The sequence below is a fragment of the Pongo pygmaeus genome, chromosome 2 (assembly GCF_028885625.2).
Source record: "Pongo pygmaeus isolate AG05252 chromosome 2, NHGRI_mPonPyg2-v2.0_pri, whole genome shotgun sequence".
In the NCBI taxonomy this organism is placed as follows: Eukaryota; Metazoa; Chordata; class Mammalia; order Primates; family Hominidae; genus Pongo; species Pongo pygmaeus.
The window spans coordinates 142,347,775-142,372,080 of NC_085930.1; the positions used below are offsets into that span (position 1 = coordinate 142,347,775).

Consider the following 24,306-nt stretch of genomic DNA (forward strand, 5'->3'; position numbering starts at 1 on the left):
TGGCTGACAGGAGTTGGTGCACAAAAACCCTTGTTTGCATGTCCCGTGGATGGGACATCCACTCTGACTCTTATAGTTTCCTCAGGGGAATTAAGCCCCAGTGTCCACAGTGGCAACTGACTTGTTAATGCATTCTTTGGATGCCTTTCTCCCTATCTCACATCTCTATTTTCTTTTTTTTTTTTTTTTTCTTTTTCCGAGATGGAGTTTTGCTCTGTTGTCCAGGGTGGAGTGCAATGGCGCGATCTCAGTTCACTGCAACCTCCGCCTCCCAGGTTCAAGCGATTCTCTTGCCTTGACCTCCCAAGTAGCTGGGATTACAGGTGCCTGCGACCACACCTGGCTAATTTTTTGTATTTTTAGTAGAGATGGGGTTTCACTATATTGGCCAGGCTGGTCTCAAACTCCTGACCTCAGGCGATCCACCCACCTAGACCTCCCAAAGTACTGGGATTGCAGGCGTGAGCCACCGTGCCCGGCCACATCTCTACTTTCTTGCCTGTGTTTCTTTACTTGTCAAATAAAACATCTGAGAAGTCTTGTCTAAAAGTCTGTTTTCTGGGGCTGCTCAAACTAAGACAAAAGACCCCAGACATGTGCTCCCCTTTCATAGTGTTTTGCTGTTGCTGAGAAGTAGTTTCCTAGCCAGGGACTACAGTTCCCATCCTCTTTACAATTGGTGGGGTCACGGGACTGAGTTATGGCCAGTAGAATATAGATAGAAGTGATGTTTGTCACATCCGAGCTTGATTCAAGGAAATTTCTTGCACTACCTTCCACGCTCTTCCTTATTCTGTCATTTGAATATTAACACACAGAGCAATCTTGGAAGCCACGTATTGAAAATGGCAGAACCTCTCTCATCCTGGATATCTGAATAACTGAATGGACCTATGAAAGTGAACTCCCCACTCCCACCCTAACAAATCACCACGATTGCTGCCAGATAGGCTTTATGTTACTAAGAAGTCAACTCCTATTGTGTTAAACCATTAAGATTTTGGAGCTTTGCTATTATAGCAGTTAGTGCTATTTGTGAGACACTATTTTCCAACCTTGTATTAGAATGTTGGACAACAAAAATGATCTCTGCACTCGTAAGACCCTATTTCCTTTCAAATGTATGAATAAGTGAAGGGAGAGCCGGGACAGTTAAATCTAACCAATTCTGAACTTGGAAACAGTTTAAACAAACATGGTGCCCCATGCCATTATTACTTCAAGATGCCTTGGAAAGGGGAAAGTGTGAAATTGCTCCAGAGACAAATGTCAGAGGCCACATGAGAAACAGTATGGACTATGGAAGCAGGCTGCCTAGTTTGAATGCCAGCTTGGACACCTACTAGCTACCTGACCTTGAGCAAGTCACTGGTTAACCTCTCTGTGCTTCACTTTCTCTCTGTACAAAAAGGAGATGGCAATAGCCTTGTGGGGTTACTATCATTTAACATTTGGGAAGCACTTAGCACGGTGCCTGGTACACAATTAATAATAAATCTATAAATCCAAAGTTTTCCAAAGACCATCTTTGCCATGAAGTTTTTAAACTGTTTTCCACCGTACAATCATCTAACCTTCTGCTTCGCTATTTATGAGAGTCTGTACCAAAGCACAGAAATGACTTTAGTACTTTGAATGTCCTATCTTTGCAATATGACTTTGTCCCAGTACACACGAAGTTTTCAGAGTTTGATGTAATCTAGGGTCGGGGCACAGTGGCTGCTATTGGATTTAGGCTATGTTAGTTTTAGGTGGATAATTAACCTTAGAAGGAACGATCACTTCTGGACTTTATTTGGTTTTTGTCCATAGGCCTGCATAGGAGATTGCTCAACCCACTTTTGAGACATTTGTGTGCATTTATTGATCTGTTTGATTTTTGAGCCCAATATTATAGCAGACACTGTTTTCCAACCTTGTATTAGAATATTGGACAAGAAAAAAGTGATCTCTGCCCTCATAGACCCTATTTCTTTTCAAATGTATGAATAAGTGAAGGGAGAGTCAGGACAGTTAAAGATGAACCACTCGGCACATGGCCAGGGGAATCTGGCTTTGCCTGAGCAGAGGGTCGCTGCTGGCTTACAGAGAAACCAGCCAAGCTGATGGCAGTCTCAGGGCTGGAAAAACAGAAGTGGAGGCAAGATCCCATTGAGAAGGGAGGAGCAGAGAACTAAGCTTGACAAAGGGCCAGTTTTCTCCTTAAGATACTTGGCACAATTTGAAGTTCCATGAAATGGAAGATAAAAAGATAATGCCACACCTTGAAAGGCTCCAATAAATATATCAAGTATATGCGTTTCCTGTTACTACCGTAACAAAACTTAATATCTTACAGTTTTGGAGGTCAGAAGTCTGAAGTGGGTCTCACTGGGCTTAAATCAAGATGTCAGCAGGGCTGAGTTCCTTTCTGGAGGCTCTGCTTCTACATTTAAAGAACCCTTGTGATGATATTGGCCCACCTGGATAGTCAAGCAATTTCTCAATAAAGCATGAGTTGAATAAGAAATCACAATAAAATTAGAATATATTTTGAACTGAATAACCATGAAGTTATAATATATCAAGAAAAGGAATGCTTATAGGGAAATTTATAGCCTTTATCACATATAATAGAGAAGAGAGGCTGAAAAATCAATGACCTTAACTGCCTTAAAAGAAAAAAAAAAAGCAAGAGAGGCCAGGCGTGGTGGCTCACAGCTGTAATCTCAGCACTTTGGGAGGCCAAGGCAGGCAGATCACTTGAGGCCAGGAGTTCGAGACTGGCCTGAACAACATGGTGAAACTCCATCTCCACTAAAAAATAAAAATAAAAATAAAAATAAAAAAATTAGCCGAGTGCTCTGTCTAATGCCTGTAATCCCAGCTACTCAGGAGGCTGAGGCAGGAGAATCACTTGAACCCAGGAGGCAGAGGTTACAATGAGCCGCAATCATGCCACTTCACTCCAGCCTGGGCGATAGAGCGAGACTCTGTCAAAAGAAAAAAAAAAAGAAGAAGAAAAAGGAGGAGAAGGAGAAGAAAGAAAAAAAGAAAGGAAAGAAAGAAAGAAAGAAAAACAATAAAGAAGCTAGAGAAAGACCAAAACTCAAAGAAAGTCAACAGAGCAGAAATCAATGAAATAATAAATGAATGTACAATAGAGAAAAACAGCAAAGCCAAGGTTGATTCTCTGAAAAGATTAATGAAATAGGTAAAATCGTGGCAATACTAATCAAGGAAAGTAGTAAACATAAATCACTAATATCAGCAATGAAAATATTAAATACCAGATACTAAAAATGTCAAAGTATAAGATTGTGAATGATTTTATATCAATAAATTTGAAAATTAGATAAAATGGACAAATTTCTTTAAAAAAAAACTTACCAATGTTGAAACTTGAAGGATCATAAAATCTGGATATTTCTCTAGCTATTTAAGAAACTCAATCTGTTATCAAAAACTTTTCCACAAGTAAAACTCTAAACACAGGTGGCTTCGCTGGTGAGGCCTTCCAAACATTTAAGAAAGAAAGAACGCTATTCTTACACAGTATCTTCCAGAGAATAAGAAAAGAAGTAGCATATTACAGTTCATTTTATGAGTCATTAAAACCTTGAAACCAAACTTTTAGTGACATTGAGATAAAGAAAACTGCAGAATGATTTCTCTCATGAAAGCAAATGCAAAAAATCCTAAAAAAAAAAAGTAATCAAGTTCAGCAATGTGTAAAAAAATGTTATACGTAATAGCCAAGTGGAGTTTATTCCAGGAATGTAAGAGTAGTTTAACATTTAAAAATCAATTAAAGGAGTCCAGCGTGGTGGTGCACTGCTGTAGCCCCAGCTACTTGGGAGGTTGAGGAGGGAGGATCACTTGAGCCTAGGAGGTGGAGCCTTCACTGAACTATGATCCCACAGCTGCACTCCAGCCTGGGCAATAGAGCAGGACCCAAGCAAGAGGGAAGGGAAGGGAAGGGGAAGGGAGGGAAAGGAAGGGGAAGGGAGAGGAGGGGAGGGGAGGGGGACAGAAAAAGGAAAGAAAGAGAAAGAGAAAGAAAAAAGGAAAGAGAGAAAGAATAAGAGGCGTTTACCACATTAACATAAAAGAAAAGGGAATCATATGAGTATCTTAGGTGCAGAAAAAAATACTTGACAAAATGCAACACCCATTCATGATTTTTAAAAAATTTAGGCAACCCAGGAAGGAAGGAAAGTTCCTTAATATGGTTAATAATATTTAAAACAAAACAAAACACCAGCAAAAATTTTGCATAATGGAGAATTATTGAAAACTTTCCCTATCACCCTTCTACTCAATATTGTATTAATAGTTCGGCAGTAACTATTAAAGCTGAACATACATCTACTTCATGATGTATGGGGAAACCCTGCAGTGATGCATCCCTAAGCGCACGAAAAGACATGTAGTAGAATGTAATGTGAGTTCTAGCCAGTGCAGTAAGTCAAGAGGAAAGAGATTCCTAAGGATCTGAAAGGAAAAAACAAAACTGACGTTATTCATATAAGATATAAGGATGTGCATAGGAAGGAAGCAATTCCAACTAATAAGACAATTCAGCAAGATCACTGGATTCAAGGTCAATATACAAAAACCAATTGTTTTTTTCAGATACCAGCAACAGATAGAAAATAAAGTTAAAATTATATCCACAGCAGCACTATCCTTAAGAGCCCACATAAAAACTACAACGATCAGGAGGAAAGATAAAATGTACTGCATACACAGTGTAGAATGTGCAACGCTGAGAATGAAAAAAGGGCAACTATACACAACATAGGTGAATCTCACACATAGCATCTCCAGTGAAAGAGGCCAAACACAGAATGGTACGTATGGTATGATTCCATCTGCATAAAGCTCAAAAATCAGCAGAATTAGTCTATGTGTTAGAAGTCAAGATAATGGGTACCTTTGTGGGAGGGGGTTGTGCCAGCTTTGTTAACGTTTTGTTTCTTGATGTGGGTGCTGGTTATGTGGGTGTGTTCATTTGATGATAATTAAGCCGTACATTTATTTAGAACATGTGACGTTCTATGTATATTTATTATACTTTAATTAAAAGTTCTTAAAATTGTATTTAAATTCAGATTTTCCCCAGGCAGAAGTCACAGACTTGAGCAGGATCGGGCTGCAGGGGCGAGGAGAGATCGCCCTCTCTGGGTTCAGCGCTTCACCTGACTTTGGCCTCCCAGAGCAGAGGGCTGCTGGGGACAGTGTCATTTGGGTGGAGTTTCCGAGAGGACCCAGGAGTGGTCCATTCTCTCGATGGAGACCCCTTTGGGAGGAAGAATCTGAGAATCCTTGAGAATTGTGTTCAAAACGTTGGGTGTATGAGAGCGCGTGCTTTCCTGGGGAAGAACCCACACTTTTCACCCTATGGACAGCCCCCGAATCCCTAAGCTTTTGTGTTTTTGAGATGTTTAGGAGCTGCTGGGCTAGATGAGGGTCCGGGGGTCAGAAACCTGCGTATAGTAACTCACCTGGGACCCCCCGCGGATCTCTCTCTGGGTTGTAAAGCGGCCAGACTAGTGCGCTCCGAAGCTGCTCAGGCTCCAGGGTGCTGCCCCCTTCCCCGAAGTGCAGCCTCGCAGACCCCGGCGCTGGGCAGGGGGCGGGAGAGAGGCTCGCATCTTGCAGCCCTCCGGTCCCACGGAGGGCACAAGCTGCTCGCTGGCTGCCCCACGGGAGGAGTGCGAGGAGTGGCGAGGGCTATCAGCCCTGGTGGGCGAACCTTTCCCAGGTGGCGCTGCTTGCTCCGGCGGGGTAAAGCCGGACGAGGCGCGAGAGTGGGGTGGGTGACGCGCGCCAGCCACGGAGAATGAGGCTCGCTATCTGCGCCCTGCTGTGCGCCGGGGCCCTGGGTGAGTGAGTGCTGGGAGTCGAGGTGGGGGCCGGCGCTGCAAGGTGCTCCGGGGAGGCACTGGGTGCCAGCAGCGGGTCGGTCACAGCGGGACCCTGCGCGACAACCGGACAGCCAGCGGGCCTGAGGGGCTGCGATGCACGCCTGAAAGTGCTTTCTCCACGCCGGCGCACCTGACACTTAGGTCCTCGCAGAAACCCCATTGACTAGGGAGAGGATTGTAGACTATGACTAGCTGGCCAAATCCTGTCTGCGGCTTGATGTTGTATACACCCAGATGAGCCGAGAATGCTTTTTACATCTTTAAATGGTTGAAAGGGAAAGGCCAGACGCGGTGGCTCAGGTCTGTAATCCCAACACTTTGGGAGGCCGAGGCGGTGTATCACCTGACGTCAGGAGTTCCACACCAGACTGGCCAACATGATGAAACCCCGTCTCTACTAAACATACAAAAATTAGTCGGGTGTGGTGGCGGGCGACTGTAGTCCCAGCTACTCCGGAGGCTGAGGCATGAGAATCTCTTGAACCCAGGAGACGGAGGTTGCAGTGAGCCGAGATCACACCACTGCATTCCAGCCTGGGCGACAGAGTGAGACTCTGTTAAAAAAAAAAAAAAAAAAAAAGATTGAAGGGGAAATCAAAAGAGCAATATTATGTGACATGAAAATTATATAAAATTCAAATTTCAGTGTCCATAAATAAAATTTTATTAGAATGCAATCATGATCATTCGGTTAAATATTGTCTATATGACAGCTTTCAGGCTTGTCCAAGTCAAATATCCCTAAGTTTAAAACATTTTATTTGGGAAGCAAGAATTGAAATTCTGAGCATACACACAGACTGGGTGGTCTTCTATATGTCCAAAGGACAAAGAGAAGATTGGAGGTTTCATAGAAAAGGAGAAATGTTCTTCTAGAAAGTTCATTGGCAAAAGTAAAATTTTGGGGAACTGGCAAGTCCTGACTAGTGAGGGACTATAACAGGTAAAATTAGCCTTAGAGTCACAGCAGGTTTCAGCAGCTGTTAACTACAACTGGTCTCAGGTTACAACAGGCAGTTTCAGCAGCCAGGCTTGCAAAGAATTTCACATGTGGAGCAATGCTATGTGCCCTGAGTGCTTTTTTGCCCCGACTTCTCACTGTGTTTTAGTTGGGTATGACAAAAATAACCCACTTCTGTATGATCAACTTTCATAGGCTTCAAGGTCAGAGTTGAGTAGTTGCCACAGACACTAAAGTATTTACTCTTTAGCCCATGACAGAGTAAGTTCATGACCCCTGGACTAGAGGCTGTTGATCTCGTTTACAGTGAAAGAAATGGGATTAGAGGAGAGAAGGGATTTTTTCTCCCTGGGACTTAAGGGTTATTATTAAGTGAGGGGGAGGAGCAGGCAGGACACATGTCAGGTGTGCCTAACATCTTACCAGAAGGGTTTTTCTCGCCTCAAACTGAACAGTGTTTCCAGTACTTTTACCACACAACAGAGAGGTAGAGAGATATAGGGAAAAAACAATCACCGTAGAATGAGATCCACCTGTCACTCACTGCTGTGTGACTCTGAGCTCTCCCTTGACATCTCTGAGCTGGTTTCATTCACTAATAATTGCATTTTCACAACAAACACACAATTACTGTGAAAATGAGATACTGTGTCTAGTGGCATGCAGAGCTCTAGGCACAGGTGAGTTACACTGGTAAAAATCTGCACATAAATGCAAAGGGCCCCTTCCTGTTTTCCGAGGGTGGGCTCCTCCAGGGCTCTTGGCGGGGTGATTTGAGGAGGGGAGTGATGCAAAGTCAATGAACTCATGCATGTGAAGGGCCCTCCCTGGCTCAGCAACTGTTGGTTCTGTCCAGCCCTGGTTCTGTCATGTCTGAGGCTGTTGTAAATAATTTCTGGGGTAGGGTATCTTATGTGGGGTGAGGGGTGAAGGGCAGAGCAAGAGGAAGGCACGAAGAGAAGGGGATGCTGTGGTGGCCCCTCCCTGGCTCAGCACGGCCACGTGGGGCCACACAGGGAGCTCTGCTGGGGCTAGGGAAGGCCGGAAGGCAGAGCACAGTTGTAGTTCAACTGCAGTCACAAGGAAACCCAGAGTGCAGCCCCGCTGGGATCGTTCCTAAATTCTTCTTGAATAGGGCTTGTGCTGTTCTTCCTCTGTCTCTTGTCCTGGCAATGTCAGGCTCTGACCAAAAGTTCATTTTCCCAATTCACCCTGTGTTTACAAACCAGAGACAAGAGCTGCCCATTTCAGCCTCCTCATTCACCTTCCCTCCTTCTTGGCTGCTGGACCAGGCCAGAGTCTGGGATATGCTTTCTTCAAAGCTCAGTGTTCTAGTCAAACAAGAATTATTCTGGTGGCAAATGACAGAAAATGCAAAGTAGCTTGAATAAAAAAGACCAAAGGGAAGGGGGCAGTTATTGGTATGCCCTGCAAGAGCCAGGAGCCAAGGGCTCAGACAGCCTGTACCTCCGCCTTGGCCTCCACCTCCTTTCTCAACTTCTTGCCCTTGCTTAAGAACTTTCTCTATTTGGTGAGCATCAGCAGCTTTCCCGTTTCAGGATCAGTCTGAAATATTCACAGTGGGCTCTGATTACCTCTGCTTTAAATTGTCATATGGCCAGTGCTTTTTGTGAGTGACCTAGTCTAGGTTACTTGACTCTGGCTTAGCTTGCTTGCACACACTTTCTCTTTCTTTTAAAAATCATTTATTGGCCGGGCGTGGTGTAATCCTCGCACTTTGGGAAGCCGAGGTGGGTGGATCACGAGGTCAGGAGTTCAAGACCAGCCTGGCCAAGATGGTGAAATGCTGTCTCTACTAAAAATACAAAAATTAGTCAGGTGTGGTGGCAGGCACCTGCAATCCCAGCTACTCGGGAGGCTGAGGTAGGAGAATCACTTGAACCCGGGAGGCAGAGGTTGCAGTGAGCCAAGATTGCGCCAAGATCGCGCCACTGCACTCCAGCCTGGGCAACAGAGCAAGACTCTGTCTCAAAAGCAAAAAGCAATAAACAAACAAACAAAAAACAACAACAAAAATCATTTCTTTTTTTTTTTTTTCTTTTTTATAGAGACAGGATGTGTCTCTGTCACCCAGGCTGGAGTGCAGTGGTATGATCATAGCTCACTGCAACCTCAAACACCTAGGCTCAAGCGATCCTCCTATCTCACCCTCCTCAGTAGCTGGGACTACAGGTGTGCATCACCATGCCTAGCTAATTTTTAAAAATTTTTTTTTATTATAATACTTTAAGTTCTGGGATACAAGTGCAGAACGTGCAGGTTTGTTACATAGGTATACATATGCCGTGGTGGTTTGCTGCACCCATCAACCCGTCATCTATATTAGGTATTTCTCCTAATGCTATCCCTCCCCTAGTCCCCCACCTCCCAACAGGCTCTGGTGTGTGCTATTCCCCTCCCTGTGTCCATGCATTCTCATTGTTCAACTCCCATTTATGAGTGAGAACGTGGTATTTGGTTTTCTGTTCCTGTGTTATTTTGCTGAGAATGATGGTTTCCAGCTTCGTCCATGTCCCTGCAAAGAACATGAACTCATCCTTTTTTATGGCTGCATAGTATTCCATGGTGTATATGTGCCACATTTTCTTAATCCAGTCTATCATTGATGGGCATTCGGGTTGGTTCCAAGTCTTTGCTCTTGTGAATAGTGCTGCAATAAATATACAGGTGCATGTGTCTTTATAGTACAATGATTTATAGTCCTTTGGGTATATACCCAGTAATGGGATTGCTGGGTCAAATGGTATTTCTGGTCAAATGGTATTTCTGGTTCTAGAACCTTGAGGAATCACCACACTGTCTTCCACAATGGCTGAACTAACTGATACTCCCACCAGCAGTGTAAAAGCATTCCTATTTTTCCACATCCTCTCCAGCATCTGTTGTTTCCTGACTTTTTAATGATTGCCATTCTAACTGGCATGAGATGGTATCTCATTGTGGTTTTGATTTGCATTTCTCTAATGACCAGTGATGTTGTGCTTTTTTTAATATGTTTTTGGCCGCATAAATGTCTTCTTTTAAGAAGTGTCTGTTCATATCCTTCGCCCACTTTTTGATGGGGTTGTTTGCTTTTTCTTGTAAATTTGTTTAAGTTTCTTGTAGATTCTGGATATTAGCCCTTTGTCAGATGGATAGATTGCAAAAATTTTCTCCTATTCTGTAGGTTGCCTGTTCACTCTGATGATAGTTTCCTTTGGCCCAGCTATTTTTTTTTTTTTTTTTTTTTTTGAGATGGTGTCTCACTCTGTCACCCAGGCTGGAGTGCAGTGACATGATCTTGGCTCACTGCAACCTCCACCTCCCAGGTTCAAGCGATTCTCCTGCTTCAGCCTCCTGAGTAGCTGGGATTACAGGTGGACGCCACCACACCTGGCTAATTTTTGTGTTTTTAGTAGAGATGGGGTTTCACCATGTTGGTCAGGCTGGTCTCGATCTCCTGACCTCATGATCCACCTGCCTTGGCCTCCCAAAGTGCTGGGATTACAGACATGAGCCACCACACCTGGCCAGCCCAGCTAACTTTTAATTTTTTAAATTTTTGTAGAGATGGAGTCTCACCATCTTGCCCAGGCTAGTCTCGAACTCCTGGGCTCAAGTGATTCTTCTGCCTCAGCCTCCCAAAGTGTTGGGATTACAGGTGTTAGCCACTGCACCTGGCCTTTAAGTCATTTTTATTGATGTATGATTTAACTATAGTATAATACCATGCACTCAGTTAAAGTATACATATAGTTCAGTGAATCTTCGCAAATATAACTATTGATGTAATTATCACCAAGATAAATGACATTTTCATCACCCACAAAATGCCCCCAGTCATTCCTACTTTCTGCCACTATAGATAAGTTTTGTCTTTTGTAGGATTTCACCTAAGTGGAATCATACAGTATATTGTGCTTTGTTTGGCTTTTTTTTTTTTTTTTACTCAACATAATTATTTTGAGATTCATCCATGTTCTTGTGTGTAGCATGCTTCATTGTTTTTTATTATTGGGTAGTACTCTATTGAATGGCTTTACCACAGCTTGTTCACCCATTCACTTGTTGATGGATGTTTAGATTGTCTCCCATTTGGGGCTATTATGAATAAAGCTGCCATGAACATTAGTGGACAAGTCTTTGGGAGGACATGTATTTTCATTTCTTTTGGTTAAATATCTAGAATTACTGGGTCATACTGGTAAGTGTATGTTCAGCTTGACTTTGAGTAGTTGTACCATTTTACATTCCCACCAGCAGCATATAAGAGTTTCAGCTGCTCCATGTCCTGCCGGTGCTTGGTGGTGTCAGTCTTTTCACAGTTAGCCATTCTAATAGGTATGCATTCTAATAGGTATGTAGTGAAATCAATCTCTATGTGGTTTTAATTTACATTTCTCTGGGGACTCACGATGTGAGGATCTTTCATGTTCTTATTGGCCATTCCTACATCCATATATAGTCTTGTATGATGTTTCTATGTGAAATTTTTCTCCATTTTTTTTAAATGATGGGAGGCTTCCTGGCTTTTACTCACACTTTTTTTTCTTTTTCTTTTTTTTCTTTCTTTTTTTGGAGACAGGTTCTCACTCTGTTGCCCAGGCTGGAGAGCAGTGGCACAATCATGGCTCACTGCAGTCTCAACCTCATGGGCTCAAGAGATCCTCCCACCTCAGCCTCTTGAGTAGCTGGAACTACAGGCACATGCCACCACACCTAGCTAATTTTGTATTTTTTGTAGAGACAAGTCTCACTATGTTTCCCAGGCTGGTCTCAGACTCCTTGGGCTCAAACAATCCTCCAGCCTCAACCTCCCTAGCAGCTGGGATTGTAGGCACACAGTATGGCATCCAGCTACTCTCCACCTTTTATTTCTTTTCTTTTTTTTTTTTTTTTTTGACATAAGTACAGTGGTGACTGAAAATACTGACTTCTAAAAAAGGCCTTATCTTGACATTCCACACAAAGGCACATGGCCTGCATAATTCCACTCCCTCGGTTGTGCTTCTTACCCTGTCTTGCTATTACTGAAGATGTTTTCAAGTAAATTTGAAGGGCTCTATTTGTCCCTTTCATCACTGGCGTAGGATTCTGTGTAAGGTAATTTGGCACCTTCTGTACTATTTCTTTTAATATTTCCTACCTATAGACAGTTAAAAGGCAGTATAGGTTTTGGAGTCAAACAGACCCAGATGGTTCAAATATTAAGTTGAACTCCAGTTATTTAATTCCCTGACAGTTTTTTTAAAAAATTTCATCTCTAAAACAGGATACAGTAATAACTGTGAAAATTAGAGGAAAGAAACGTGCTTGGCACACTGCCTGACATATGGGGGCTCAGCCAAAAATGGTAGCTGTTATTATTGTAAACTCCACCTTCTACAGTTCATTTAAATAACGTTTTGCCTAAATACTACAGATTTGTAAACAGCCTTTTGCCTTTCTAGTGCTCTCTACACTAATTATTGCAGCTTCCAATGCCAGTGAACTAAAGTCACTGATTTTAATGCCCCCGCAATTAGTACCATGTAAACTTTGAGTCACCGAAGTTAAGATACTGACTAGGATCTGAGGTTCCAAGATGGCCGAATAGGAACAGCTCCAGTCTACAGCTCCCAGCCTGAGCTACGCAGAAGACAGGTGATTTCTGCATTTCCAACTGAGGTACCAGGTTCATCTCACTGGGGCTTGTTGGACAGTGGGTGCAGGACAGCGGGTGCAGCCCACAGAGTGTGAGCCGAAGCAGGGCGAGACATCACCTCACCTGGGAAGTGCAAGGGGTTGGGGAATTCCTTTTCCTAGCCAAGGGAAGCCGTGACAGACGGCACCTGGAAAATCGGGTCACTCCCACCCTAATACTGCACTTTTCCAATGGTCTTAGCAAATGGCACACCAGGAGATTGTATCCCACACCTGGCTCAGAGGGTCCCACACCCATGGAGCCTCGTTCATTGCTAGCACAGCAGTCTGAGATCGAACTGCAAGGCAGCAGTGAGGCTGGGGGAGGGGCGCCCCTCACTGCTGAGGCTTGAGTAGGTAAACAAAGTGGCCCGGAAGCTTGAACTGGGTGGAGCCCACCGCAGCTCAAGGAGACCTGCCTGCCTCTGTAGACTCCACCTCTGGGGGCAGGGCACAGCTGACCAAAAGACAACAGAAACTTCTGCAGACTTAAACATCCCTGTCTGACAGCTTTGAAGAGAGTAGTGGTTCTCCCAGCAAGGAGTTTGAGATCTGAGAATGGACAGACTGCCTCCTCAAGTGGGTCCCTGACCCCCGAGTAGCCTAACTGGGAGGCACCTCCCAGTAGGGGCCGACTGACACCTCCTATGGCTGGGTGCCCATCTGAGACGAAGCTTCCAGAGGAACGATCAGGCAGCAACATTTGCTGTTCTGCAGTATTTGCTGTTCTGCAGGCTCCACTGGTGATACCCAGGCAAACAGGGTCTGGAGTGGACCTCCAGCAAACTCCAACGGACCTGCAGCTGAGGGTCCTGACTGTTAGAAGGAAAACTAACAAACAGAAAGGACATCCACACCAAAACCCCATCTGTACGTCACCATCATCAAAGACCAAAGGTAGATAAAACCACAAAGATGGAGAGAAACCAGAGCAGAAAACCTGAAAATTCTAAAAATCAGAGCGCCCTTTCTCCTCCAAAGGAATGCAGCTCCCCACCAGCAATGGAATAAAGCTGGACAGAGAATGACTTTGACGAATTGAGAGAAGAAGGCTTCAGACAATCGGTAATAATAAACTTCTCCGAGCTAAAGGAGGATGTTCAAACCCATTGCAAAGAAGCTAAAAACCTCGAAAAAAGGTTAGATGAATGGCTAACTAGAATAAACAGCATAGAGAAGACCTTAAATGACCTGATGGAGCTGAAAACCATGGCACGAGAACTACGTGATGCATGCACAAGCTTCAGTAGCCGATTCGATCAAGTGGAAGAAAGGGTATCAGTGATTGAAGATCAAATGAATGAAATGAAGTGAGAACAGAAGTTTAGAGAAAAAAGAGTAAAAAGAAATGAACAAAGCCTCCAAGAAATATGGGACTATGTGAAAAGACCAAATCTACGTCTGATTGGTGTACCTGAAATTGACGGGGAGAATGGAACCAAGTTGGAAAACACTCTGCAGGATATTATCCAGGAGAACTTCCCCAACCTAGCAAGGCAGGCCAACATTCAAATTCAGGAAATACAGAGAATGCCACAAAGATACTCCTCAAGAAAAGCATCTCCAAGACACATAATTGTCAGATTCAAGTTGAAATGAGGGAAAAAATGTTGAGGGCAGCCAGAGAGAAAGGTCGGGTTACCCACAAAGGGAAGCTCATCAGACTAACAGCTGATCTCTCAGCAGAAACTCTACAAGCCAGAAGAGAGTGGGGGCCAATATTCAACATTCTTATAGAAAAGAATTTTCAACCCAGAATTTCATATCCACCCAAACTAAGCTTCCTAAGTGAAGGAGAAATAAAATCCTTTACAGACAAGCAAATGCTGAGAGCTTTTGTCAACACCAGGCCTGCCTTATAACAGCTCCTGAAGGAAGCACTAAACATGGAAAGGAAAAACTGGTACCAGCCACTGCAAAAACATGCCAAATTGTAAAGACCATCAAAGCTAGGAAGAAACTGCATCAACTAATGAGCAAAATAACCAGCTAACATCGTAATGACAGGATCAAATTCACACATAACAATATGAACCTTAAATGTAAATGGGCTAAATGCTCCAATTAAAAGACACAGACTGGCAAATTGGATAAAGAGTCAAGACCCAACAGTGTGCTGTATTCAGAAGACCCATCTCACATGCAGAGACACATATAGGCTTAAACTAAAGGGATGGAGGAAGATCTACCAAGCAAATGGGAAACAAAAAAAAAAGCACTGGTTGCAATCCTAGTCTCTGATAAAACAGACTTTAAACCAACAAAGATCAGAAGAGACAAAGAAGGCCATTACATAATGGTAAAGGGATCAATTCAACAAGAAGAGCTAACTATCCTAAATATATACCCACCCAATACAGGAGCACCCAGATTCATAAAGCAAGTCCTTAGAGACCTACAAAGAGACTTAGACTCCCACACAATAATAATGGGAGATTTTAACACCCCACTGTCAACATTAGACAGATCAATGAGACAGAAAGTTAACAAGGATATCCAGGACTTGAACTCAGCTCTGCACCAAGCGGACCTAATAGACATCTACAGAACTCTCCACCCCAAATCAACAGAATATACATTCTTCTCAGAACCACATTTCACTTATTCCAAAATTAACCACATAGTTGGAAGTAAAGCAATCCTCAGCAAATATAAAAGAACAGAAATTATAACAAACTGTCTCTCAGACCACAGTGCAATCAAACTAGAACTCAGGATTAAGAAACTCACTCAAAACTGCTCAACTACATGGAAACAGAACAACCTGCTCCTGAATGACTACTGGGTACATAATGAAATGAAGGCAGAAATAAAGATGTTCTTTGAAACCAGTGAGAACAAAGACACAATGTACCAGAATCTCTGGGACACATTTAAAGCAGTATGTAGAGGGAAATTTGTAGCACTAAATGCCCACAAGAGAAAGCAGGAAAGATCTAAAATTGACACCCTAACATCACAATTAAAAGAACTAGAGAAGCAAGAGCAAACACATTCAAAAGCTAGCAGAAGGCAAGAAATAACTAAGATCAGAGCAGAACTGAAGGAGATAGAGACACAAAAAAAACCCTTCAAAAAATCAATGAATCCAGGAGCTGGTTTTTTGAAAAGATCAACAAAATTGATAGACCGCTAGCAAGACTAATAAAGAAGAAAGAGAGAAGAATCAAATAGACGCAATAAAAAATGATAAAGGGGATGTCACCACCGATCCCACAGAAATACAAACTACCATCAGAGAATACTATAAACACCTCTACACAAATAAACTAGAAAATCTAGAAGAAATGGATAAATTCCTGGACACATACCCCCTCCCAAGACTAAACCAGGAAGAAGTTGAATCCCTGAATAGACCAATAACAAGCTCTGAAATTGAAGCAATAATTAATAGCCTACCAACCAAAAAAAGTCCAGGACCAGACAGATTCACAGCCGAATTCTACCAGAGGTACGAAGAGGAGCTGGTACCATTCTTTCTGAAACTATTCCAATCAATAGAAAAACAGGGAGTCCTCCGTAACTCATTTTATGAGGCCAGCATCATCCTGATACCAAAGCCTGGCAAAGACACAACAAAAAAAGAGAATTTTAGACCAATATCCCTGATGAACATCAATGCAAAAATCCTTAGTAAAATACTGGGAAACCGAATCCAGCAGCACATCAAAAAGCTTATCCACCATGATCAAGTGGGCTTCATCCCTGGGATGCAAGGCTGGTTCAACATATGCAAATCAATAAACTAATCCAGCATATAAACAGAACCAAAGACAAAAACCACATTATTATCTCAATAGATGCAGAAAAGGCCTTTGACAAAATTCAACAACCTTCATGCTAAAAACTCTCAATAAATTAGGTATTGATGGGACGTATCTCCAAATAATAAGAGCTATTTATGACAAACCCACAGCCAATATCATACTGAATGGGCAAAAACTAGAAGCGTTCCCTTTGAAAACTGGCACAAGACAGGGATGCCCTGTCACCACTCCTATTCAACATAGTGTTGGAAGTTCTGGCCAGGGGAATCAGGCAGGAGAAAGAAATAAAGGGTATTCAATTAGGAAAAGAGGAAGTCAAATTCTCCCTGTTTGCAGATGACATGATTGTATATTTAGAAAACCCCATCGTCTCAGCCCAAAATCTCCTTAAGCTGATAAGCAACTTCAGCAAAGTCTCAGGATACAAAATCAACGTGCAAAAATCACAAGCATTCCTATACACTAATAACAGACAAACAGAGAGCCAAATCATGAGTGAACTCCCATTCACAATTGCTTCAAAGAGAATAAAATACATAGGAATCCAACTTACAAGGGATGTGAAGGACCTCTTCAAAAACTACAAATCACTACTCAATGAAATAAAAGAGGACACAAACAAATGGAAGAACATTCCATGCTCTTGGATAGGAAGAATCAATTTCATGAAAATGGCCATACTGCCCAAGGTAATTTATAGATTCAATGCTATCCCCATCAAGCTACTAATCACTTGCTTCACAGAATTGGAAAAAACTACTTTAAAGTTCATATGGAACCAAAAAAGAGCCTGCATTGCCAAGACAATCCTAAGCCAAAAGAACAAAGCTGGAGGCATCCTGCTACCTGACTTCAAACTATACTACATGCCTACAGTAACCAAAACAGCATGGTACTGGTACCAAAAGAGAGATATAGACCAATGGAACAGAACAGAGTCCTCAGAAATAATACCACACACATCTACAACCATCTGATCTTTGACAAACCTGACAAAAACAAGAAATGGGGAAAGGATTCCCTATTTAATAAATGGTGATGGGAAAACTGGCTAGCCATATGTAGAAAGCTGAAACTGGATCCCTCCCTTACACCTTATAAAAACATTAATTCAAGATGGATTAAAGACTTAAATGTTAGACCTAAAACCATAAAAACCCTAGAAGAAAACCTAGGCAATACCATTCAGGACATAGGCATGGGCAAGGACTTCATGTCTAAAACACCAAAAGCAATGGCAACAAAAGCCAACACTGACAAATGGGATCTAATTAAACTAAAGAGCTTCTGCACAGCAAAAGAAACTACCATCAGAGTGAACAGGCAACCTACAGAATAGGAGAAAACTTTTGCAATCTACCCATCTGACAAAGGGCTAATATCCAGATTCTACAAAGAACTTAAACAAATTTACAAGAAAAAATCAAACAACTCCGTCAAAATGTGGGCAGAGGATATGAACAGACACATCTCAAAAGAAGACATTCATGCAGCCAACAGACACATGAAAAAATGCTCATCATCACTGGCCATCAGAGAAATGCAAATCAAAACCACAATGAGACACCATCTCACACCAGTTAGAATGGTGATCATTAAAAAGTCAGGAAACAACAGGTGCTAGAGAGGATGTGGAAAAATAGGAATGCCTTTACACTGTTGATGGGAGTGTCAGTTAGTTCAGCCATTGTGGAAGACAGTGTGGCGATTCCTCAAGGATCTAGAACTAGAAATACCATTTGACCCAACCATCCCATTACTGGGTATATACCCAAAGGATTATAAATCATGCTGCTATAAAGACACATGCACACATATGTTTCTTGTGGCACTATTCACAATAGCAAAGACTTGGAACCAACCCAAATGTTCATCAATGATAGACTGGATTAAGAAAATGTGGCACATATACACCATGGAATACTATGCAGCCATAAAAAAGGATGAGTTTATGTTGTTTGTAGGGACATGGATGAAGCCGGAAACCATCATTCTGAGCAAACTATCGCAAGGACAGAAAACCAAACAGCGCATGTTCTCACTCATAGGTGGGAATTGAACAATGAGAACACTTGGACACAGGATGGGAAACATCACACATTGGGGCCTGTTTTGGAGTGGGGGGAGTGGGGAGGGATAGCATTAGGAGATATACCTAATGTAAATGACGAGTTAGTGGGTGCAGCACATCAACATGGCACATGTATACATATGTAACAAACCTGCACGTTGTGCACATGTACCCTAGAACTTAAAGTATAATTAAAAAAAAAAAAGATTCTGACTAAATCACTAGGCCCTACCTACGAAGGTAGGAAGCTTTCTTTTTTTCTTCCTTTTTGAGGTGAGATTCACATAACACAATTTAACTATTCAAAAGTGTACAAATCAGTGGTATTTAGGGCATTGGAAATGTTGTACAACCACCACCTCCATCTAGCTCCAAAACATTTTCACCACCCTAAAAGAAAACCACATACCCATTATACAGTCAGTACCCATTTTCGTCACCCCCAGCACATGGCAACCACCAATTAATTTCCTTCCTGTCTCTATAGATGTACCTAGTCTAGATATTCATATAAATGGAATCATATCATGGGTAGCCTTTTGTGTCTGGCTCCTTTCACTGAAGTTGGAGTTTTCGAGGTTCATGCAGCATGTAGCAGTACTTCATTCTTTTCATGACGGAATAATATTCCATCATCTGGCTGTTCCCCATTTTGTTCATGCATTCATCTGTTGATGCACATTTGGGTTGTTTCCACCATTCAGCTATTGTGAATAGTGCTGCTGTGAACATTCGTGTGCTTGTGTTCCTTTGAGTCCCTGTTGTCAATCTTTTGGATATATACCTAAAAGTGAAATTGCTGTACTATATGCTAATTCTATGTTTAACTTTTGGTGGAATCTTTTGGCTTTTTTAGCTGAGGGGTGGGGCAGAATCAAAGAAATGGGCCCAGAGAATTCATGTGAGCCAGGCAGCCTACGGAATTTGTGTGTACCCTTCTCAGCTGACCGTTTATCTTGTCTTTAACCTCTTCTGCCAGCACAGAAGAGTGAGTGCTGTGGGTCCTTTACACCTCTGGCCTCTCTCTCCTAGGGCTGTGCCTGGCCGCTCCTGAGAAAACTGGAAGATGGTGTGCCGTGTCAGATCACGAGGCCATGAATTGCACCAGTTTCCGAGACAATATGAAAAAAGTGTTCCCGGCAGATGGTCCCCTTGTCACCTGCGTGGAGAGAATGTCTTCCCTTGAGTACATTGAGGCCATCGCAGTTAAGTCACTGCTGCCTAAAACAGAATGGAAGAGAGCCTATACTTTCGTTTTGTTTTTCTGCACTTGCTGTTGTTTATTGCTTTCTCCCCACAGGAACCAGACCATGCTTTAGAGGAGAAAGAAACAAGCCAAAGATCTGAAAATGCAAGGACTGTGGGTAGAGAAAAATGTAGCTGCTCAACATTCATTGATAGCAAAAATCATAATCCTAATCATAATTAAATAACTAATAGAGAAGGATTCAATCTCAGTAAAATACCTGTGTCAAGCAAAGCTAGCATTACATTGAAAGAGAATCTATAAAGACTCAGAAATAAACAAGAAGCTCTAGTGTCAGTATTATTACTAAATGTTTTTGGAAGTTATGGTAGTGCAATAAGATAAAAAATGCATATGAGATAGAAGAAACGAACAAAAACACCAATATTTTCAGATGGTGGAATGCCTAGAAAATATAGTAGAATCAAGAGAAATGTTGCTATAATTATTTATTAATGAATACATTAGTTTGGCAAAAGATAAATGTATCATAAAGTCGTTTTCATATACCAACAGTTGTTAATTGTGAAAAAAATCCCAAAATTGTTATCTCATTTACATTTAAAATAATAAAAAGAAAAATGTTTCTGGAAAAATATTATATGAGAGATCTGCCAGGCTTTTACCAATATAATATAGGCTGGGTGTGGTGGCTCACACCTGTAATCCCAGCACTTTGGGAGGCCAAGACGGGTGGATCACTTGAGGTCAGGTGCTTAAGACCAGCCTGGCCAACATGGTGAAACCCCATCTCTAGCCATTTAGAAAAATACAAAAATTAGCCCGGCATGGTGGCACACACCTGTAGTCCCAGCTACTTGGGAGTCTGAAGCAGGATAACCCAGGAGGCAGAGGTTGCAGTGAGCCAAGATTGTGCTACTACACTCCAGCCTGGGCAACGGAGCGAGACTCTGTCTCAAAATAAATAAATAAATAAAATAATAAATAAATAAATAAAATATAAAAGTCTGTAACAAGTGAATAATATTTATTAACAAATGAAAACACATGCTGTATTCCCAGATGGAAAGACTAAATATCACATACTTGCATACTCTCCCAAAGTTAACTCATAAATTTAGTATAAGTTTAATCAAAATACAGACTTTTTAAAAGAATCAATAAAATATTTATAAAATTCTTGAGAAAAAGTACATGCTGAAATTTTAAAGTTGTATTATGAAAAAGAAAAGTAGCAGGGGAGTGGCTGAGTCCTACCTAAAACTATACCATATTTAAATAACAGTGTTGCACAGGACAGGATACTGGCAGATATATAGAAGACCCGGAAGAGAACAAAATTCAGATACATTGTCAGCTTTCTGTATATCCATTCAACTACCTAATTATCTACATGATATGATATAGATGCAAACTGTGATAGACATTAGGGCACGAGAGTCCTAGGCTTAATAAATTTAGGTAAGATACAAGTAGATTTGTTCTTTAAATCAAATTAAATTGAATTTTTATTTGACAAATAATAATTGTACATATTTATGGGGTAAATGTGGTGTTTTGATACATGTATACTAGATTTAGATAAGTATAATAAGGCAAACTTGCCAAACAAATGACTGAGAAAGGAGTCTTTAGTTGGACAACTGGGTAGCCATTCAGAAAAAATAATCAAGTGAGCTTCTTAATCCATTCACCAAAATAAATTCCCAGCTTGACTCAACTTGATTAAAAGACATAGACATAACTAGATAAATTACAAAAGTAGACAAATTTGGAAATGTAAAAAATTTTAAACCATGACAAAGAAATGTTTTTAAAAAGCCCTAAGCATGCCAAAAAAAAATCACATTAGCTATAACAAAACCACAAACTATATAAAGATGTCATTTAAACTTATAAGAAATGCTGAAGAATAAAAAAACTATAAACAAGCCATTTGCAGAAAAGACATTACAACTAAGAATATTAACAATAAAGGAAAAATGTTCATCCTTTTTAATAAACAAATAAATGCAAATAAAACCATTCTAAAAGTAACAGTTTATATTTAGTAATGTAATGACATTTCTAAAGTGATAACACTTCTCACTGGTAGGTTTGCAGTGAAATTGGTATGCATTGCTATTGGCATTATAAATCATACATTTCTATATCATTTCTGGAAACCAATTTAGAAATATTCAGTAAGGGTCATAAAGATGTGCATAAATTTTCATCTATTTTTGTAGTGTGTGTGTGTGTGTGTGTGTGTGTGTGTGTGTTTGTTTATGGGAAGAGAGAGGGAGAGATTTGTTAGAGGAGTTTGACCTTATACAGTTGTGGGTGCTAGTTAAGCAGTCTCTATAAGACTGTTGTCTTTTTGCATCTGTTATTGGGGTTTGAAGAGGAGTCAGTCAGGAAAGAAAGATATATGTAAAGTGGGAAAAGGCAAGAACTACCTGGAGGCCATAATCATGAGCTGGAGCCCACGGGATGGACTGAAACCCATGTCAATTCTCGCTGCTTCTCATCTTGATGGTGTTCACAAGGCCCAGCGGCCTTCTTGCCCTTTTACCTGTACACTAAATCTCTCCTTTTCTTAAGGTAATTCATGTCAGTTTCTGATGCATGCATTTAATAGAGTCCTAACTTTATACAAACACACATAGATACAAATATACATACATATATGAATATATATTGTAAAATATTTATAAGACAAAGTGGGATGGAGGAAAAGGGAGGCATACAGAAACATAATAGTAAATTCAGAAAAACTCAAGTTGCTTTAATGTCAATTAATAAATGAATAAAAAGAATGATTTCCATGATGGGTAGGGAAATGATCCAACCTCATTGTGGAGAAGAGGCTGTGAAGTTGCTTGCTTCTTGAAGGAAGGAACTTTTGGCTGACAGATCCCTGCCAAGGGAATCCACATTTGAGAGTGCCAAATCTGACTTCTTATGGATGGAAATATTCTACAATGCATTCACTCACATACCCAACAAATGTTTACTGAACACCTACCTGTGCTAGGTGCTCCTCTAGGTGCTGGGATTGAGTAGGGAATAGAACAGACAAACATGCCTCCACCTTCATGGAGCTTACATTCCAGAGGGGAGGACAAACAATAAACAGAGTTTGTCACATGGTTGATAAGGCTCAGAAGGAAAACAAAGTGGCATCCAGCATACATGAGGGGGTATTTTGAAGACTGTGGTCAGGAAAGGCCTCACTGAGGAGATGACTTTTGAGCAGTGACGTGATGGAGGCGAAGGAGGCTTGAGTCATGCAAGTGTCTATTGAGCAAGTGTCTCTAGCAGAGGGTTAGAGGAGTCTTTCTCAGAGGTGATGGGCGTCATGCGTGGTTTGATCCCTTCTCTTTCAGGCAAATGAAGCAGATGCTGTGACCATTGATGGAGGTTTAGTGTTTGAGGCAGGCCTGGCCCCCTACAGCCTTAAGCCCATCATGGCAGAATTCTATGGGTCAAAAGATGGTGTGTTCTCCCTGGGGACCAGTGTCTCCGGTCCAACACTGCAGCAATGGTGGGTGTGGGTGGCAGGGGCCCTGTCAGCATTACACTTAGTAGGGAACAAAGTTGCTGGAGCTCTTTGGATTGAAGGAGGCTGTCTCTGATGCTAACTCCTGAGGGCTGGGAAGTCGGCTTTTCCTGGGCGACTGTAAACTTTGCACATTTTAATAGAAACTCAGCTGGTGCTGCTGGCTGTAGGGTATCTCCAGCCTGAGAGGGGAATGCTGTCCAGAGTCTGTTGCTCACCCAGTGGGGTCTCACCCATGAGAGGCCCCTCTCTGGAGACACACCGGACCTGACTGCCTCTTCCTTGTGCTAACCCTGCCTGGGCAACAGAACATGGGCCTGGGTTTATGGTGAGGAGAGGTTTGGGGGAGTCTAAGAATGAGGCTTTGCCTCTTTCCCATACTTGTCCATTAGTGTTATCGTGTCATCAGTGTGTGTGAGCACAGCTGGCCTCAGTCTGACTCTTGCAGGGCCCTGACATATTCCTGGGATGCCCCTGCATCCTTCATCTCACACCTTTACTTCGTGTTTGAGCTGCAGGGAGAACTGCTGTTGGGAAAAGCGGGAAAAGGAGAAAAGCCCTCAGGGAGAAGCAGAAACATCACGATGGCTGGGCACTGAAGCTCTCCCTAAGTGCGCTCCACTCAGTAGGCCCTGTAATAGCTGGTGCCCTCGAGGATCCTGTCTCCACTGGCTTGGAGGGACTAGCAGAAAAAAGAACTAGTGTTTATTGCCTTGAAAATGGACGGTGTTCTCTCTCCTGTCAATTAAGGGCTTTTTTTCTTTTCCTAGCCACTTGCAGGGGGATGGTGAGGTCCTAGCATCCCGAGTTCTGCATGGTACATGCTCCAGAAGATCAGTGACAATATGGCATCTTCCTTTGGCTCTTCTTCCTCTCTGCTCCTTTGCAGATTCACAAACCCACCATTATGTCATTGCCATGGTGAAGAGGCCACCAACTTCCAGCTGAGCCAGCTCCAAGGCAAGAAGTCCTGCCACATGGGCCTGGGCTGGTTTGCTGGATAGAACATCCCCATCAGTTCACTGCTTCCCCCTAGCTCCCTTGAAACCAATGAGCCAGCTGGGGCTGGGTGTGCCCAGGCAGGGCTCCTGCACCAGTCACCCGCATGGGCTGTGCTGGAGTCACACTGTCACTGTGAAGTGTATGTGTCCACGGCCTCCAAGATGGA

General features: G+C 42.2%; 1 protein-coding gene across 1 annotated transcript in view; it reads left to right on the forward strand.

The window, feature by feature from the left end:
• LOC129032926 (uncharacterized) overlaps window positions 1–24,306 on the forward strand; it is a 31,821-nt gene extending 7,515 nt beyond the window's left edge. The window contains exon 3 of the mRNA XM_054480856.2: window positions 19,423–24,306. Coding sequence (XP_054336831.1) covers window positions 19,423–19,488 — 66 coding nt within the window. The 3' untranslated portion in view covers window positions 19,489–24,306. The remainder of the gene's footprint in view (window positions 1–19,422) is intronic.